General features: G+C 47.7%; 1 protein-coding gene and 1 long non-coding RNA gene across 3 annotated transcripts in view; both read left to right on the top strand.

Moving 5' to 3' along the window:
- LOC148594501 (uncharacterized) overlaps positions 1 to 20,463 on the top strand; it is a 427,754-nt gene that overhangs the window by 291,945 nt on the left and 115,346 nt on the right. The window lies entirely within an intron of this gene.
- Positions 6,342 to 20,463, top strand: part of PAMR1 (peptidase domain containing associated with muscle regeneration 1) — a 41,025-nt gene continuing 26,903 nt past the window's right edge. For both annotated transcript variants that reach the window (XM_088525723.1, XM_010221388.2), the window contains exons 1-4: positions 6,342 to 6,493; positions 7,204 to 7,332; positions 12,724 to 12,838; positions 17,974 to 18,191. In XM_088525723.1, the coding sequence (XP_088381849.1) occupies positions 6,364 to 6,493; positions 7,204 to 7,332; positions 12,724 to 12,838; positions 17,974 to 18,191 (592 nt within the window). In that variant the 5' untranslated portion in view covers positions 6,342 to 6,363. The remainder of the gene's footprint in view (positions 6,494 to 7,203; positions 7,333 to 12,723; positions 12,839 to 17,973; positions 18,192 to 20,463) is intronic.

Genomic DNA, 20,463 nt, shown 5'->3' on the forward strand with positions numbered 1-20,463 from the left:
TGGGACATAATTTCCAAAGAGAAGCAAGTGTTTTCAGAGAAAGCATTAACCTCTTCAACTTCCTAACCCACCTCCTACGAAAACAGGCATCATTTGCACAATGGGCTATCTGAGGCAAAAAGAGGTTAAAAATAACGACTTGCATTTTCTGTGGTTATTACTGATTTGGGGTGCAGTGTTTCCCAATGGTCCATTAAAAGCCTGTTAGGGGGAACATCTCGGAACATCTCTTTTATTTCCCCAGGCCTGTTCGTCTGGCCTGAGAATAAAATCTTGCCCCTATTGAAGTTAGTGTTTTGCTATTCTTCAGAGTGGAGCTATAGTTTCACCCAATGTGTTTCTCATTTCCAGGTGACAAATGCAACAGCGGCTGCGTGTTCAGAGCTCTTGTTGTCAGGTCTGCATACACAGCACATATGGGATGGGCCCTGGCTTACATACCAGCCCAGAGAAAGTAGAACTGAGCAAGAAAAGAGCAAGATAAAATTATAATAAAATTGAGACACACATACGGAGAAAGAAAATGAGTTCACTTTCACTAGGTTCCAGCTCAATCTATCAGAGCTATCAGAGCTATTTTTCCTTTCAGTGTTATTAAATGGAAGAACATTCCCAGACAAGAACCTTAAAAAACTGCTCCTTCAGATTCAAACGCCACCTACTTCTGTGCAGAGCAGTCATTGCTACTGATCATCATGCTGAAAAAGTAAAATGCAGTAAATAAAAAAGAGCATTCTCTAATCGGTGAAACATGTACTGGTTGAACAATCACTTTCATATAGTGGTCATTCGTGGACTCTTTTAGAGTCATATCTGTTTGTATCTGCTCTTATTTACAATACAGTTCTATCCTTAGAGCACATTTCATAACAGTTTGAAATAAAACCTTTTTGAGCCTCAGTAGTGTTATACCAACATGCTGATGGATAAATTGAGGCATGGGATGAGAACTCATCTTTGCCAGAGAACAGAATAGACTTGTAGGATGGGAAGTTTCTTCAGTTCAGAGCAAGATATGGATGTCTTTACAAATCACTTTCTCCTGGTAGATAGGATGCAGATTCCTAAGGTACTTTGTCTTTTGAAGGAATGAGGAGCATATTTAAGTTGTAAACTTATCTTTTTTTTTTTTTTGGCAAGGAAGGATAGAGCCTGTAAGCTAGTCTTCTGAAGGATCCTCTGATGCCTCCACACAGCACAAAGATGAGAGTGGGAAGTTGGGGAGATGGGGCAGTGAAATGACCCATTTCACCAGCATGTGTTTGTCAGCTTAATATGACTAGAGAACTGCAAAATGCTAAAAGTCATTCTTTCAGAGAATTGGAAGACACAGAGTTAATTGGTGTAATCAGACTTGTTTCAATACACCTCAGTTCTTAGCTGTTTAATTTTACCAGCTAAGAGCCTTTCCTATCCAGCAAGCTGTTTGTGACTGATAAATTCACCACAGCAAAAAAGCCCCACAGTGTGCTGAAGCTCAGCTTCCACCCTGACCTTCCCCAAGGCAGCACCGTGTGGGTGCCTCAGCTTCTGAATCACCAGAGTTTAAAGCTTGACCTAGGGAGAAAAACCAACCGTGAAGCTGCGTCACTTGGGCATCTCAAACTGCAAACTGCAGTGGATTAGGAGCTGCCTTGTGTGTGGACCATACCTCATTTGCTTCTACACCCTCCAACCTACTAATCTGCCTGCCTTGCTCATGGGTTCCCCATCAACAGCCTCCCTGGACATGAAAAGTAATAACTCTCTACAGTTTTGACCACTGTCTTACCACGTCTGCACACCATCACACAGGAGCCTCTCTTCTTCTTTCCTCCTTTCCTTTTTTTTTCCCCTTCCTTATATGTCTGAAAAAACATTTTGTTTTATTTTAATTTCCTTTGCAAGGTCAAATTCAGCTTGACTTTTGGCAGTTCTCCCTTTATCCTTGAGCTCTAAGACACAGCTTTCTTTGATGATCAGGCTTTTTTCCATCCCTCATGGGTCTGTGCTTTTCCCTCGAATGAGAGATTTGACCGGGCTCTCTGTATATCCCCTAGGACTCATTGCCATCCTTTCCAACAGAGCTCGTGTTGAATGGATCTAGTGCTTTAAGATGGCCTTATCCTTGCAGCTATTTTTTATGACTTGGGCATCCTCTTTGAACTCCCCAGTATAAGCATAAGTAACGTATCTCCAGCCTTCAGGACGAGTGTTAATGGAGCCTGCACTTATCTTCCAAGGAAAGTTCTGTCTTTTCAGAGGGCGCAGTAAAAACTACCCTTTTGGAAGGTGGCATTTCTATTCAATTGCTAATGATATTTCTGTCAACCCTCCATCCTGACCCTTTCCAAGTACTAATAAAAGAATTTCTTGTAGGGTTTTTATCACCTCATTTTCCGAGGTCCTGCAGTTTGGAATAGGATTGTATTTGAGGTCTGGCAAGGGGAGAGATGTCTGAGTCATGTGTGCGCCCAAACCACGCGGGTGATAGGAAAAACAGACACATTTGTGTCAGGGAGAGGATTACTGCATTACAGACCGCTCGAGCTGCTCTGCTGCACGCCAGGTTCGCTGGCCCGAGCACTTCTCTTGGCCGAGGGAGTCAGCACCTTTTGGAAAGGTGAAGATGAAATAAGAAGCAAATGAGAGAACCGTGTGCTGCAGCACATGAAGGATGCAAAGCAAATTGCAGCAGGTTTGCTGAAATTTTGTTGGGGTGCGGGTGACAGTAGAAGCACAGCAGCCCAGCACACTAAAACCGCATTTGCCCCGGAGCTTTTACAGTGCCTGACGTGGGGAATGGCAGCAGCAGCCCCCTGTGCTCTCCCGCGCAGCTCAGCCTGCTCCCTGCTCAGCCCACACTGCTGGCAGGGACGTGCTGAGGGCCCGCCGAGAGGTGGTGCAGGCTGCGACCCACGGGAGAAAGCCTTGGGGACCTGAAATGCTTCCCTGCGCCCCGGAGGACTGCCTGGATTTAGGAGGCTTTTCTTCCATCGCTAAAATCCCATAAATTAATCCACTGTTTATTTGCCTGTGCTGCGGCTTGTTTGTCCCTTCCAGCTAAATATTTTGCACGGGTTGTCCAGCAGCTTCTTCCGGCCGCTTCCCGAGGCAGGTCACGGCATCGCGGGCCCCACACGAGCAGCGGCGCAGCTGCCGCCGGCCGCCTTGCAGGGGGAGCCCGGAGCAGCCCCGGCGCCCTCCAGGCTGCGTCTGCGGCGTGTTGCCGCCTCAGCAGCTCCCGTGCGCTTTGCAGCCTCCTCCTCTTCCATTTGGAGGTAATAGCTGGGAATAAGAGCAAGTCCCCGGAGGGGGAAGCGGTCAGCTCAGGCCTGGTGCTCCCACTCGGGGTGGCGCTGAGCAGCACGGCCGGGCACACGCGCTGGCTCCCCACGGCAGCGCTGCAGGAGGCCCCTCTCGTGTCCCCCGGACGGGCTTCCTCTCGCCTCTAGTTTAGCAGCCAGGAGCCACCTATGCAAGACCAACAGGAGCCCGCTCTTCGCACAAATTTATTTAACAAATAGCTTCTCCTGAACTTCGGAATAATCCACGCTGTGACTTCTGTGAAGAAAATCCCGGAGAGGATCCCTTCAAAAATCCCAGACCCACAAATTTCCTCGTTGTGGCTATATATGTTGCCCGAATTGCAGCACCTGAGAACTTGAAAAGGAATTGAATTGGCAATAAATCAAAAGGCAGGCTATTTTCATTGTCTCTGTTGATACAAGGGCAAGAAGTGAGCAAACAGCATTTCTAGGTGACAGCATATTTATTCTACAATTCCTCAAGGGTCAAGATCTCCTGCTCCCATCTTAACACTAGGCATTACCTTAAACTCATCTTACACAGCAAATAGACCCATTTAATTCAATGTGAATAAGTGGGGTATCTGCTCCTTCACCCTGTTGCATACGCAAGCTGTGCCTATAAAAATAAATATGCACACACACACAATGTATATAAATATACACATAGTATTTTATAGAATCACAGACAAATGTATGTTGAAAGGGGCCGCTGCAGGTCATGGAGTCTTGCCCTTCTGTCAGAGCTAACTTTGAAGTTACGTTAAGTGGCTCATGACTTTATCTAACCAACTCCTGAATCCCTCCAGGCATGGAGACATGCCTTAGTCACCCCAGCGCAACTTTGTCTGTGAACATTTGGATAATTTAAAGATAACACTTTGTCTTGGGAAATTTACAGATACAGCCCAAATGGAAATAGCCATTTTATTTAATAGGCATTAGCAATCTCAAGGGAAATTACATTTCTGTCTTGAGCTGGGAGATCCAAGAATTTGAAGGAAGCTTTGCAAAAGCTTCTCAGTGTTGGATAGCTCTTTATTTCTCAAACTTTGGTGTCCTTCTTTGAGTAGGAGTGAGACCCTCCATCCCCACACACCACAGAAACAGCTACTTTCAGTGATGTATAGTGAGAAGTATCAAACTGAGTGTTGGTTCTAATAAGATAATTAGACATGTGTAATCAGTTTGCTCTGGAATCTGAATCAGATACAGTTCACAGATAAATGGCTTCATTAAAAAAGAGTAATAGGCATAGGTTAACAAGTCCCAACATGGTCAAGTTGATGGACTGCTGTTCTGGGAATGAGAAGGCTGGAGTCTAATTCCTGGCTCTGCTATTGTTTTTCTCTGGGACCTTGAGCAAAGTCACTTCACCTCTTTGTGCTTCACTTTCCCATCTGGAAAAAACGGCTTTGTGAAGCACGTTGAGATCTATGGGCAAAAAAAAATAAAGTTCTATAAGTGCTGAGCACTAAGATTATTTTGATACAAGAATTTATTATTGGACTAAAAAAATTACAGAATCTGATTGAACGCCAGGAGCAGCTTTCCTCTTCTTTTGGAATGGTTGCGGGGTGGGGAGGGAGGAGCAGGGGGGAACGGAAAGATTTTAGAATAAGCTGCAACCTTATTTCTGAAGTCAGAACTGTGATAGCATTTCCAGTTGTCTCTATATCAGGCACAAAGGAAAGGATTCATTCTGAGGAGTCTGAAGGGGTGAATTTAATTTCCCTGCCAAACTAAAAAAATGAAGGAACTGTTGGTGGTCCCTTTCTGATGGACCAAGTAAATATCATTAAGGAAAAAGATAAGCCTCCAGGAATCAGGCTTCATTAGGCCATGGAGAATCAAGTGAGACAGAGCAGCAAGGTTCAGCAGCAGGGAGCTAAAGCAGACGTTGTAATTAGATTATGAGGCACAGGGGAACGAAGAAAGACCTTGTGTGCAAAGGGAACCAGGTACAGGCACGTTGCTCTGCTTTAGAGATGGGGTGGCTTGTTGCAATGGCAATGCAGCTCTGTCACTCAGTGTTTAAAACAAAGGAAAAAAGGATATTATCTAGCCAAAACAAAAGCAGGGAAAAAAGGGAGGGGAGAGGGAAGAAGAAAGAAAGATTCTCATTATGTTTCTTTCACGTCTCATCTCTCTAGTCTGCTCTCACACTTTTCATCATCAGACGCCGTGAGACCTGCCGTCAGGTCTGTCAGCTGGCTAAGGACACGCTGACAGCACCGTGCACTCGGCAGGTTTCAATCTGTGGAATTTCAACAGCACGCTGGTGCGAGGAAGATGGGATCTGCAGTGGCTGTAGCAGTCTGAGCCAAAGAAACGTGTGTTTTTAAAAGGGCACTTCCAGAACAGCTTAAATATCACCATATAAAGTTATGCTAAATAATAAAAGATATTAATAATGTTATCTTATAAGAAATGCTCAGATTAAATAAACCTTTAAAAATAATGAAAAAATCTTGTTTCCTTAGGCAGTGAAACCAAGTGTAGCACTGTGTGCTTCTGAGCGAAAATAGGGAGTGAAAGTGGCTAAGCCCCAGCCATGAAATTGGCCTTTCCTGTTGGACACCCAGGTCCTTGGGATTAGCAGATTCAAACAGGGGACATGAAAAAACAATACTACCATAATCTAAATAATCTAAAGTAATCTAAATAATCTAAATAATTGAGATTTTAAGAAGCATTTCTCATGTGACTGCATTTCTCCGTATTTTTTAATTGTTTTTTTGAACACAGAAGAGAAAAGGCCTTACAGAGAAAGGACTGAACTGAACATATTCCTTAGCTCCGGTCTGTCTGCCTCCTCTGCCTGGCGTTGCAAAAATCTCTGTGTTTAATTTAGACACCCAAACTGACCTTATATTTTGGCTGTGTGTTACCACAGTTGGCATTTCCTATGCAAAAAACCCGGGACCACCTCATGCCATATATGATCTGACTGTGTATGTTTTTAGATAGATAGATAGATAGTGTCTTTTTTACCTCTCCTCTCCCACTGCTCTTTTTCCTACTGGCAGAGTACACGGTGATCAATGAAAACTGCCCTGGAGCAGAGTGGAATATCATGTGTCGGGAATGCTGTGAATATGACCAGATCGAGTGCGTCTGTCCAGGACGGAAGGAGAGAGTGGGCTACACCATTCCTTGCTGCAGGAATGAGGAGAATGAGTGTGATTCCTGCTTAATCCACCCAGGTACGCTGACCCTGTGTCCCACCGGTCCTTTGGTTGTACGGGTAGCTGCTGGGCAGGGGGGCAAGGAGGGCACACACATCTGCCTGGTGAGGGGTTACCTGGTGTCTCCTCTCTGCTGGCAACTGGACAAGGCACCCTGCCTAACTGGACAAGACATTTTAGCAACATGCATCTAGAAACAAGACCTTCCGCCAGAAGCGTCCTCAGGACTTCCTGGGCAAGCTTTGGAGCTGCCAAAGGGTGATACTGAAGATGGTTTTAGAGCAGGTACTCAGGGATGAACTGTAATTTCAGGGCAAGAAGGAAGAGGAGATGGGCAAGTCTACGTAGCAAGGAGGAAAGGGCAAAGCAAAGGTAAAAGCAGAAGGAGACAGGGTCAGGTTAGGAGAAACTGGAGTCACTTGGCCTTGGTCCAAGCTGCATCAGCACCCACATTCAGACTGCTGAAAGAAACATTTATACTGGAAGCAACAAGATGTAAAGGTTCAGGCCTCTGATCGGTCAGAGATGGGAGATTGGCCCCAGATCTCAGCGTATGAGATCTTCTAGGGTTAGTGGGTGGAGGTTGGGTACAGTGCACAGAAGAGAAGTGGTCAGCACCACAGGAATCACAGATGGTGTCTGTATTTATTGTGAAAAACAGAGGCTGCTGCTCTCTCCACAGGACAGCCCACCCCGGCTCTCCTTTAACACGCTGGCTCTCCTTTCAGGCTGCACCATTTTTGAGAACTGCAAGTCCTGCCGTAACGGCTCCTGGGGAGGGACGCTTGACGACTTCTACATCAAGGGGATCTACTGCGCCGAGTGCAGGGCCGGCTGGTACGGAGGGGACTGCATGAGTAAGTGTCCCGCGCGGGCAGCGCGGCGGCCACCGGGGCCGTGCTGGGCCACACCAGCTGCTCCCGCGTGGTGGCTCTTCCCGGGGCACGGGCAGGAGGACACCAGCAAGGAGATCCGCAGGAAGGAACGGTTTCCTCCTAAAGCTCATCTGCTAGAGATTGGCCCAGGCCCCAAGGCATGGGAGTTTACAACACTGCTGAACTTCCGTTATTTTTATTTTTATTTGAAAACTTTAACTACTGTGAGGCTGGATATCTTCTCTGCATTTCTTCTGGCATATGTCCGCATAAGCGAGCCCCAGAGAAACATAAACATTTACAAAGAGAGCATCTGTATTAAAGTGCTTCTCCTCCGTCCTCCCCCAACGGAGCCAGCCCCACCAAAGCCCCGGTGCTCTCCCCTTCACACTGCTCTAACACACCCCAAGGCATCCCAGGAAAACACAGGCCTGGCAGCTGCTAACTGCTTCCTGATGGACCAGGAGTGCTTCAGGCTCTCCTGGTGCTATCTCAATGTTTTGAGCCCACTCTGTCCTGGATTTTGCTAATAATGTGATCTGCTAATAATGGATTTCATAACCTAACTGGATGCAGCTTAAACCAAGTATTTCCTTTACCAATTTCCCATCGATGAAAGTACAGCGTTTCACCAACCATCCTGCAATTTTATTGACTGCCTTTTTTTCATGTTTCACCGGAAGGGGTGAGAAGGGGCGAGCCTGCCTTTCCTTCTCTGTTCCACTCATTATTCTGCACACCTTACTCTTACCCTCTCCTAGATACAGATTTTAAGGCAACAATTTAATCTGCTTTCCCATCTAAGATAGTCCATGACCATTCAGGAGGTGAAAGCAAACAAAATAAAATCATTGCTTTAAAGAGCAGAACGTGGGGGATCAGCATGTTTCAGCAGCACGGTTAACTCAACCTTGGTTCTTTGGAAATTGATAAACTAAGTCCCTTGCAATTTACGGTGTGATTTCTGATAGCACTTTAAAGGTCCATTTGCTCTGGGTCGATGATAAAGCTCCCCTGGCACTTTTTATAAGAGCAGAGCCAAGGAAGAATCATTAGCTCATCTAATCCTTCTTCCCCGTGCCTGGGCACATCGGTTGCCTGTAGTATATTTCAGCCCGCTCGTGTTTTAAAGCAAATACAATCTCACACTGAGGCCCATTAGGAGTTTTTGTAAAACTGGCCCAACACAGGGCTGGTGTTTTTCCTGCTACTTGCTCTTTCAAATGAAGTGGTGAGAAAATGGGCTTTTCTGGGCAGCTCTGCGGTCCTTCAGAGAGAGAAGACAGGCTGGGATGGGCAGAGATGGTTGCCGCCATCAGGAGGCGTGCAGAGGTGTTGGGGGCACAGCACCCCATGGCGCCCTCACTTTGGCTCTCAGGGGGGGATCATGCGCCCGTGGGCACGGGGAGTCCAAGCAGCAACCAAAGCCATGGCCGGTGCCCACAGAACTGGAACTGGGTCCGTGGGGCGCTGCCAGGTGACAATGCTGGCGTGCTGGCCCACTGCTTTTGGAGAGGAGACAGAGGAGGAGACATCTCTTTTTGGTACCTGTACCATCACATCTGGAACTTTGCAGGCTCCTCCGGGCACCTTGCCAGGGGCAGGATGCCAATAAATGCAGGGAATTCGAGGGAGCACAACCAAAGGAGTTGGGGGCTGTAACCAGTCCATGGGGCCTGCACTGACTGGGCTGCCTGCGCACATGCGGCTCTGCTTCGAAGCGGGTCTACAGCCACAGAAGCAACACACCGCAGCAGCCGGGCCCTTCTGGCCCTTGCAGGCTTTTCCTGGCTGACTTCTGCCTGCAGTTTTCACCCCTGTGCACCAAGCGCAGCCCGCGGTGAGCAGGGGGAGTCTCCCTGCTCTGGGGCAGGCTGCCCCCGGGCCTCCCTGCGCTTGGCTCCGTCCCTGAAGCAGCTCAGGGGAGCACGGGCTGGCCGTGGCCAGTCCTGCATTGCTGTCGGGGATGATGTCCCGCAGCCCAGGTCACTCGTCCCCGCAGCCCCCGCACGACGCGGCCGCCGCCGGGGGATCGCGGAGTTCTGTCTCCCTCTGGCGGGGCCGGCGGTCCCGCTTTCACGGCTTGCCGAGGCAGCCGCCCCGGCGCCGTCAGCGCCCGCCCCGCACCGCGCGCACCTCCCGCCGCCCGGCACGGCCCGGCCCGGCGCGGCCTGGGGCTGCCGCAGCGCCGCGAGGCCGCCGGGGGGCGCCGGGGGGCCCCGCAGCCGCCGGGAAATGGCGGCCCCGCGCCGCGCCGCGCCGGGAGGAGGCGGCCGGGCGGGCGGCCCCGCCGCGAAGGGGCCGCCGAGGCGCTGGCGTGGCCGGGGCCGCGAGGGAGAAGCCCCTGGGCCGGCCGGGGCCGCCGCGCGGTTCGTGGCTCTGCTGGCACGGGCGGAGCCGCGCGCGTGGCTGGAGCCCGGCCCAGAGGCGCTTGGCAGGGCAGAAGTGGTGCGGGGAGGCAGGGGCACCGTGCCGGGAGGCGGCATGTGCCTGCGGACACGTTTGTGGGGTGTCGCCGTGACCTCCTCCCCCGAGCCAGCCCGTGCCTGAGTGTCCCCAGCCCGAGGGTCCTCGTGCGCTGAGGCCGCGTGGCCCTCCGAGGTGCCCCGCGCGGAGGCCGGGGTGCTCGGGCAGCTGGTAGCGAACTCCTGCCGGAGGCGCCCCCGAAGCTCTCCCTTCACCGCCCCGCGGGGCTCCGTGCGCTAAAGCCCAGAGGTCTCTGGGATTGTTTCCTTTTCTTTTGGTAACAAGCCTTGGAGGAAATCTTAGTATGGCCCTTAAAGCTGCCTTTTTTTTTTTTTTTCCCCCCCCCTCACAGGAACGGAACAAGGATGTTGAAACTTTGCCCAAGTGGATTATTTTTTTTTTTCTCTGTAAATGAGGCAGGATTTGCCAGCGTGTGTGTTCAGGATGTAAATTATTCCTGAATGCTTTCCAGGTCTCCCGCAGACTCCCAATGGGAAGACAGGAGATCCCTTTTGACTGACAGATGGTTGAAGTGCTGGAGTGGGGAGTCAGCCTGACCTCTGCTGCAGGGCCGGGGGTGCGAGAGGGCAGATCTGACGTGACCGCAAAGGTGCTTCATGCGGGGAAGGCTGGTAGCAAACCTGAGAATGTGCTTTTGGAGGCAGCTGTTGAATGGCTCCTTTGGGCCACCTGCTTTGCTGGCCAAACCTACTTCCTTGGCCTCACTGTTCAGAAAGTTCAGGCTGTACCGCTGCAAACAGAGAAGTGTAGTTAGTATGCCTTGCACACAAGTATCTCTTTGCACCAGTTCTTTGGCTTTCCTTTGTTAAAGGCATAGGGAACTCAAAAGCCCTTCGGGACGAAAGGGAAACTTCCTTTGAGGTGATCCAAGCCTCCTGTCAAACTATCTGAAGATTTCTAGCAGCTTTGTCCCAGGTTGTTTTTGAGGCAGGAGCCAGGAGCAGCACAAGGCCCTATTCCTTGCTGTGGGAAGGAGCATTATCATGTGCACCACAGCAGATCCTGCTGTCCTCACTGAATCCTAATGTGGCTGCTGGGCACACTCATTAATCCTTTCCTTTTACACAGGGAACTAAGCAAGCCACTGAGGAGGATGAAACACTTCTGAGGAGCTCCCCTGAGCAGGATTTCTGTTTCCTTGGGTCCTGCTTAATTAAGGGTAACTGAGGGTAACTGAACAAAGGGTATTTCATTTGAGCAACTCTTTCTTAAGAAGAAAGAGGAGTAATTGACCCTCGGTTTTCACATGTCTCCCAAAAGACCTGCCGCAGCAGGGCGGATTTCCAGACGTGAACATCAATGGGAACCGTAGGTGCTTGGTACTTCTCCAAATTGGGTCACTGTCACCGTTTTCCCCCAAGCGAAACAAGGACCCTGTGGCAAATGTTTAAACCCACCATGCTAGCAGAGAAAGCTCAGCATTAGTGGTTGGAAGTTTAGGGTTCCTTTTTGGAAACAGATAGAGGGAATAAGGTTTTCCAGTAGACTAAAGACTTTAGCAAGAAGAGGGAGCCTTGCTGTGAGGTCTGTTGGGTCGTTTGTCTTTTTAGCTGTCTCCAAAAGCACATCCTAGTTATCTGTGGTGTGCAGCCCATCAAGCTCTGGTTCAGTTGTGTTTCATCTCAGCTGTGTGTTGTATTACACTCTACTGCTTAAGGATACAGCCTCATCCCTCAGTGAAGCAACAGAAGGTTTAGTAGGGAACATAGCCATGTATAAATCTCCATAAGAAAAGAGGTAGTCAGGAAAATGTAAACTGAGAAATGGTGCCTAATGAATTAATTGTGCATTTTGCTAGCACTTTCATTTACAAATCACTGAAGGCTCTACAAACAACTTTTCTTCTTCCACAATAGAAAATACTGTTAGTCATATTTTATAAGTTGGGCACCAGGAGAGGTTACAGAAAGTGAGAGAAATCTCTGGCCTAAGTATGATAAGCATCCAAGACGAGGTGTTAGGAGAACTGTCTCTGGACAGCTGCCTAGAGACAGCCACAGGTGTGACAGGGAAGGGGACTGCTTTCTTGGTGTGTGAGCTCATCTGCCTGGTTGTCCTCGTCCTTCTCTAGTGGTTTTCCTTAGGCAAGGTAGAACTGACAACAGCCCTTCATCTTATGCTCTTGATGCTGGATATAGAAGCAGGTTTCATGGTAGGATAAAAAGCAAAGGGAGATGCAGTCAGAGTGGATCAGAAGGAGAAGAAGAAAAGGAATGGATCTGAGAGATGGACCAAGGACTGCATATTATATGTATGTTACAGAGAGTCATTGGTGGAGAAATCATGAGAGTTATATGTCCCTACTGGCATGTTGACATCAACATGTAAGGATGATGTGTTGAAGATGTGTTTGTCTTGAAGACAAATGGATTCTCTGCAATGATCTGAAAGTGCTTTCCTCCTCTAGGAATTCATCACGGTTTTTTATTCCCAGAGTCTCCTTGGGGAGGATTTGAAACTAAGGTTTTGTGTGGAACAGTTCCTCCTCTCATTGCTTCACTCACTTGAACTAATTGGAGTGTTCATGGCACCCTTGTTACTGTGCCACCAGCTTCTTAAGCCTCACTAATTACTCAGGTCCATGTGAGATCTATCAAAACTGTTCTGAGCTTGAACATCAGGCAGATGGGAGGATGGACTAATGAGATTTGTGAGACTGCTGCCTTTGCAAAGTGGACAGAAGCAAGAAACTAAAGCTTTTCTTGGGGCACTACAACAGCCAGCTGTCCATTGTGCATCTGTCCCATTATTTTATATACTACCTCGTAAAAAAGTGTTTCCTCCTGAGCCACCTTGTCCTCTCATTCAAGTCTTACTTTTACATGTGTTTTCTTCAGGTGCATTGTGAAGGTCCCTCACAGAGAGTGTTTTCTTCTTTTCCGCTAGGATGTGGACAGGTTCTTCGGGCTTCTAAAGGCCAGATTTTACTGGAGAGTTACCCACTGAATGCACGATGTGAATGGATTATTCATGTTCAAGCTGGATTTAATGTTGAGTTAAGGTAGGTCTTAGTGGCTTTTAGTCAACACTACTTTCAGGTTTACACTGGGACATGTGGATAACCAAAGAGTCTCAAGAAGGGTAAGCTGCTGGGGTCTCTGTAGCAGTGAAAGCAGTGCCACCACTTTGCATCTGGCCACACAGCTCTTCCTTCCAGCCTGGCTTGTAATGAGAACTGCTGCAGAAATTATCAATGCTCAGCTTTTGAGTCTTATTTAGGACACGCCTAGAGGCTAGGGGGAGGTTTTTCAGATATGGGGCACAATGCATCTCTCTAGTTCTCTTCTAGACCTTGGCACTAAAGCATCCAGCTTTCTAAATCATTAAGCTTTCTCAAGACTGTACCAGACTTAACTAAGACAGACTTTATGAAGACAACCTATAGGAACATTTTGATGTGATGTCTTATGCCAGGAGAGGGTTGCCTTTGAGGCCTGCCTTACATTTACCCTACATTTTCCCTCTTTGTTTCCTGTCACTCCTTTTACTAGGCCTATTCTTTATCAGTCTGTTATTCCTCTTCAATCTGTTCCTCTGCCTGGAGGATGTGACCATCTCTCCTTCAAGTCACTGCTCGACTGAGCTGTTTATATTTAGTCCTGTTAGCCCTCCCCTGCTGACTCAACCTCACAGTTCTTGAATAGCTTTCCTGTCAGTGGAAAGAGCTACTAGTTGGGGTAATTAATACTGTTTCCACATGCGTGTGGCAGGGAGCTCACACATGCAGCAGAAAGCTTGGCAGGGGATCAGGTTTAAAACCTACCAGCTAGTATAATAAGAACAAGAGCTAAAGTCTTCACATCAATATTTCACCAGCTTTGGAGCCCAGGCAAAGGAACAGTGCTAAATACACAAACATATTTCTTCCTGTATATTTAAAGAGAGACTTGATTTTTAATAAGAGGAAGAGAAATTAATTGAAGAGCAAAGAAAAAGCTTGTGGTGTTCCAAAGAAGCTAATGCTAGCGCTTTTATCAGACTTGGAAACACAAGCCTATTGTGTTGTTATAAGGAGCTGTAATTACTGCCTCGATAGCCTGTTGACTCTGGAGAATTGTGTACAAGTGAGAGATGCAGGGGAGCAGTGCTGTGGGGGGGTGTTTGGCATTCTTATGGCACTACTGTGATGTGAGATGTGCCTACCCTACTTCAAAAAGTGTGGTTGAATAGGAGCATACAGCACAAGCTCAGAGAGGTGATAACCCATAGTCTTTTACATTTATGTACATTTGTGGCCATAAAAGTGCTTCAGGAGTTGCAGGTGTCACCATGTCTTTACTTTTAAAAGGATGGCAGTGAGAGTGGAAATGGACCCTGTGTGTGCAGATCACCAGTAAAATGCATCCATTTCTGGAGTAAAGAGAGGGCAGCTGGCTGACACTGGGCACAAGGGGCAGTAAGGGCAGGAAAGGCTATTTTAACAGAGGACACTAAAACAAACAACACTGCTCTCTATGAAATCCTTCATGACTTCATCAAGAAAACTGTCATTTGATCTTAAAGCAGAGGAGTGTGGAGTGCTGAGAGATGTACTCTGTGGAGAGAAATAAGACCCACAGACCTCCATTCTATGGCCTGAAGGTCACCCACATGCAAACCAGAAAGATGTTAATTAGCATCATGTGAAATCTGTGCACTTTGCTTGTTTTGCCTTTGCTGTTACCAGAAGATGCAAAGCATTATATTTAACACAAAGGTTACCCTTATGAGAATGCCTTTCTCTTTTCTGCCCGTGGCCATCTTTCCTAGGGCTAGACTCAATACTAGGCATCTGCTTGTTGTAACACAGTGTTACACTCTTATCTGTGGAAGTCTCCAAGAGGGAAGTTGGAGGTACCAATCTGTGTGTGACTACAGTTACCTGAGCTGAGTAATCAAAAATACAGGGTAGGAGAAGTGTAAAGCCCTGGCACAGAACCTGAGCTGAGCTTGGCTACTGGGTGCCTACAGATGCCAGCAGATGCCAGGGCATTTATAGGGAAAGATCAGGAGTCCTCCTGGCTGCCCGCAGTTAGTGCTGCCTCCCTGCCCCAGAGCAGAAGGCATAGGAGGAAGCCTTAAGGGTTTCCTTAAGGGTTTCACAGAGCCCAAGGACCTATATGTGCCTAACATAAGGATGCTTATGTGAGATAGCCCAGCAGGTAGGTCCTGTGGCAGGTGATCCCTCTAGCTTGAAGCCTGTCCTTCAGGCGTTCCTACACGGAAAGGCAGGTACAACCGAAGGCTCCGCCAGAATGTTCCTCCGTGGCCGAGTGCTTCCCTGCCTGCTCCTCTGCACAGAGCCACGGTTCCCTCCGCACCGAGCTCCGCTGCGCTGCAGCGCACGGCCCGTGTGCTGAGTCAGCGGCGCTGCCCACAGAAGAGCCCCTTTCTGCCTCCTGCCTGGGCGTCCCCACACATCCTGTGCGCAGCCGGTCTCAGGCTCCCGAGGGCAGGGCCCGGGACAGTGCGGAGCGGAACGGGGACGGAGCGCTTTGTCTGCTTCCCTGCTTGCACGGGGCGGGAAGAATGCAACTCTCAGGAACACAGATAAATCTTCCCTTGCCTTGAGCTGTGCCATGCTGTCCTCTGGGGGCTGGCTCAGCCGAGCTGTTTTGATAAATGGTGCCCAGATTGTAGTGGTAGTTTGTTTTCCGCTCTTGTTTTTCTTTAGGTGGTAGTGCGTAGGCTCCCTCAGCCAGAGCCATGTCAGGGGTGCCGTACCACAGTAGAAGCAGCAAGCAACTCACAATCACTTTCTTTAATTCAGCAGAAAGGCAGGTTTTTTTTGTTGTTTTTTTTTTCCTTTTTGGTTAGAAATTTTGCTCAGAGGGGTTGTAGTGCATATTCATGCTCTAGACACTAACCAAATGAAAAACATAACCAAATAACAATACTTCATGCTCTTTTTTATATCTGACAACCAATAGCACTAAATCAACACTCTTAATTTCACAACATCCAAGAAAATGGTCACAGTTTCCCAGGTGAGGGACAGAAGTTCAATACATTGCTTATAACTGTGAGTGAAACAGCAATAGACCTTGTGGTCTGTAAAGGGTCCTCTGAACTAGGCCAAAGATGAGAGGATTTGAAAAGCCTTTGGCAGGTTTCCTGACCTGCTACTTCTAAGTCTTAATCATGGGATCCTGTGTAATCGTACAGTGTATCTGCTTCTACCCCAAGATAAATAAAATGCAAATCAGGGGACCCGCTATCCCCCCTCTGCCTTTCACAAGTTCTGCTATGTTCTCGTTATTTCTAAAGCAGAGAAAACAAAAGAGTCAAGAGCAGTATTGTGTATACTCATCTTTTGCTCTGTCTCGTCTTTATGTACCACCTCTCAATATGCTTTGTTCACCAACTCATTGTTAGCAAGAGAGTTTCCCTCTACATTTACCTCATGCTATTTGATATTAGCCCAGTCCTGCCCTCCATTACGTGATGTGCTTCCCAGAAACATTCCCAGTGTACTTACTCACATGCTTAATTTTAACCAGAAATATAATAGTTCAAATATCAGTAAATATTTTTAGGATTTAATTAGCATAGCCTGTAGCCTGATAAGTGTGACAAAGATGAATGGGTTAATATGTCTAGCTGTTTAACTTCCAGAAGGGTAGATCCTTGGGGTTCAATCTGCCAGTGAAAGAATGTTTTGAAGATGTAGTGTATAAAATGAAGCCTGTGAGGACATCTCTGGGAAACCTGACAGAATTAGAATTCATTCTTCCTGACTTAGGCATTTATGCAAAGCTAAGTTGAATTAATCGCTTATGCATATTAGAAGCAGATGTCATTTGTTCCCATATCTACCTTCCACAGATGATGTTGAAAACCAGGGGCTGTGCTCTATTGGTGTTGATCCCTACGGCTGTTCATTTATTTAAACTTCATGTGATGCTCTAAAATTGACCCGAACAAAGGACCGAAGTAGAACCAAAGGACCAAAGTGACCAAAGGAACAAAGTGACTAGACCTCTTGGGAAAATTCACAAGTGGGAAGGAGGATCATTTGACTAACATGAGCCTTTCTTAGGATCTGATTCCCAAGAAGAGAAGGGCAGCAAATGAGTCCCCATACAAGAGTATTCATGCTTCTTCCGAGTGTGAGATCTGGTGGGAGATCCAAAATTTGGCTCTTCTTTAGGCGCACGTTGGAATTGCCTCACATTGTGTAGGCAATGTGGAAGATTTAACCTGATCCTAAAGGCACATAGCTTATGGAACTAGGAGTTGTAAATTGAGTAAAGTATAAGTTTCATTTCTAAAATGTTGTGTTGAACAGTTAGTCATATGGTGGCTCCCAGGTTCTGATCTTTTATTTCTTATCTTCCGCACCAAGGCTGGGCCAGGCTCCTCAGTTGTTGCTTGCTCCCTAAAGGCACTTGGTATTTCTCATTCTCTTTTTTTTCATTCATATTCTGGTGGAATGTTTTGGCTCTGTGCCACTGAATTCAAACAGCAGCAAATAACACTGCTGTTAACAAACAAGAGCTTTATGCAGTGGCTGGATCGAAGCAATGAAAGACATTCTGGGAGAAGGCTTTAAATATTTCCTTTCTGAGTTAACTCTCGTCCCTTTTTCCTGGCACCCAAGAAAGTCGAGACCCAGTCATTGGAGATTTATCACCACTTGGTTTCCTAGTGTGAAATGTGCTGTACTGTTTCTCTGCTTCCTTCTCTTACTGTCAGGTCTCTGAGCTTTCCTTGTACCTCTCATTGCAGGCTTGTGATCTTATTAGCGTAAATAGGTTTTGATCATTGGTCTTTGATAGTGTTACTTTCGTCACTTAGGACTTTTTTTAGGGGGAAACACCATTTTTTTTAGCAAATAGCTAGAATAGACATATGCCCCCTATGGCATCTGACCACAAATGAAATTTTTATCATTGTGAGGTGATTAGCAGCCTGATGAGTATGAGCAGACTGCATCATGCCACTTAAATGTGCCTGTGGAGCAACGCTGCAGAGCTGAACTGGCTTCCCAGGATCAGGATGCAGAACATAAGATGAAGTGAGGGAGGCTTCATATTATCAAGGACTTGTTGATTCCCTGAGACAGGGGTGCTAATATAACTAAACAACCAAATAAATTAGAGGTAGGTTGCTCAGGTAAGGGTGTGCATTTTGACTGTGTCTCCTTCTTCTCCCAAGGTTTTCCATGCTGAGCCTTGAGTTCGATTACATGTGCCAGTATGATTATGTGGAGGTCCGTGATGGGGACAACTTGGACAGCAGGATAATTAAGAAGTTCTGTGGAAATGAGAGACCGCCTCCTATCCGAAGCACTGGGTCTTCACTCCATGTCCTTTTCCAGTCGGATGGTTCCAAGAACTTTGATGGATTTCATGCTGTCTTTGAAGAAGTTACAGGTAAAATAATGCAGAAATGGAACATGCCCCTCACAGTTGTTAATTCAGCCTCACTAATCTCTCTCCATTTTGTTTCATTAAAAACTTTCATGCTGTGTTGCCAACAGCAACTTGCACCAAGTCAGGGCAGGGAAGGTTCAAAAACCATCGGATGGCTTGTGAAAGTGAAGCTCTTTAACAAAGACCCAGCTCCCACTACCTCTGTGAAAAGCAGGCACATCGGCCGGCACAGAAAGGCTGCTGTTCTGTGAGACCTTTCTGTTTGAATCCAAGAACTAAGAGCACATGTGGAAGTAGAGGAAGGAGCATGTATATCTTTACACTGGGGAACTGCTCGATGCTGTGTGCAGGACCAGAGTCACTGTCACAATGAGCAGAAACCTGATGCCCTGCCTCAGAGTTAGCTCAGTGAAAATGCCCTGACATACTTGCTGTTTTGTATCATTAGGGCTTTCAAAAAAAAAAAAAAAAAAAAAAAGGTGCAAGGGACAGATTCTTTAAGAGAAAAAAGAAGAGGCATTTCCCATTCTGTGGTGAGGAACTCCATGTTATGAAAGACAGAAGCAGGGCTCCAGGATTCCTTAGGTTTGTTAGTACTCAGTGCTTGGGTCTCTCCCATTGCTTTCTGTCTTTTCTTTCTGCCTGTAAAGTAATACTTAAAGTGTGGTTGGCTCCTCATTTTGTCACTGCATTTGAAGCAGCCTCTATGCTTTTCCTGGGTTTTCCTTGCTTAGCTATACAGGGAGTTCTGGTCAAATCTATCCACATTACTCCTGGCACAGAAGGCTAATCAGAGCATGCTGCTTTGCCATTAGTAAACCCTGCTGGATCTGTGCCTTGTCATTACTCGCCTTACATACACCCTGGTGACCTGCATTTCTTGAGGTCATCCAAGGTATATCTGGCTCAGGAAGTTTAGTTGGTTTATATAATCTTTGTATAAATACACAAGCCCCCGTGGGATCAGCCCTAGTGCTGGTGTTGGGGCTGTAGCTAGCAGTGTGGGACGGGCACACCTCTGCGTGCAGAGCATCCGCAGGGCTGTGTCATCCCGCAGCCTGGGCTCGCTGCCGAAGGACTTGCCTGCGCTCGCGGGACTAACCTTTCCCACACGGTGCAAGCTGATGTGGTTCTGTTTGCTCTGCCCGGCAGGGGAAACTTAGCATTCGGGTGCTGTTGAGCACTTTATTTCCAGTAATTATTTTGAGGCTGGGTGGCTGCAAGTGTGGTAGTCCACGCGGAGCGCGCTGCAAAGGGCTCGGAGCCTGCGAGGAGCCTCACTGTGTGCTTTATTATGGAGCTGTCCTGGCCTGGTGTGTCACTGCAGTGAAAGGCTTTGAAAACACTTCCAGTGTCTCCTCCTGTGAAGCATTATCTGGCCAGCAGGACAGTTTAGGGAAGAATACAGCATGCATGAGGCAGTGTGGCGCTGAAAGCGTCGGCAGCGCTTTGCAAACTGAAGAGTTTTCTCTGAAATTCCCTTCTGTAGAGGCCTGTGAGAAGCTGAGGTCTCTGGAACAGATCGAATGAGACTTGCCAGAGCAGTCCTCTGCGGTGCAGGCGGGAGCAGCAGCAGCAGCGTTGGTGCTCGCAGGGTGCGGGCCAGGCCGTGGAGCTGCCCTGACGTCCCCAGCGTCTTGGCAGGGTGATGGAGAGGACTGGAGGAGTGGCTGGTGCTGTCAGGGCTGAATGCCTTCCCTGTCTGCCTTTCCTCAGAGCTCTGCACTGGCTTACGAGTCTGACGAAGCAGTAGCACTGGGTGGGCAGAGGTGACCAGTTCAAGCACCAGAAAGGCTTAAATTAATAAAAAATCAGCTGCGAGGCCTAACACCCGCTTTGTGAAAGGCCACTGCATGTCTAGCCAAAGGAAGACACCTCCCAGCCTGCTGGGCTGCCTGTCTGGAAGCAGATGTTAGGCCCGTGAGCTGTGCCACCCGTCCCAGGCCAAGTGTGGGGCTGGCGTGAGCAACTGCTGCTTCACTTTCTCAATAATACTTTGAGAGACACAGTACAATTGCCACATAGACATTCCATTTCAGGAAATAATGCAGTACTTTCCAGGAAGGAATTGCTGTCCTTAGTTGTTCCTGAAAGATTTCCATTGCCCAGCTAGCATCTTTTGAGCACAGTAGTACAGAACCCTGAGGACTGGTTGCTCCCAGGTGGAAAACTCAGTGGTTGGGGGAAAGATTCCTGTTTCTGTTGTGTGGAAGGACAAAGATGAAAGAGTCTTTCATTAAGAAATTCGGATGATGTCTTTGTAACAATGATG

The sequence above is a fragment of the Tinamus guttatus genome, unplaced genomic scaffold (genome assembly GCF_059628265.1).
Source record: "Tinamus guttatus ecotype Peru unplaced genomic scaffold, ASM5962826v1 Tinamus_guttatus_pri_ptg000240l, whole genome shotgun sequence".
In the NCBI taxonomy this organism is placed as follows: domain Eukaryota; kingdom Metazoa; phylum Chordata; class Aves; order Tinamiformes; family Tinamidae; genus Tinamus; species Tinamus guttatus.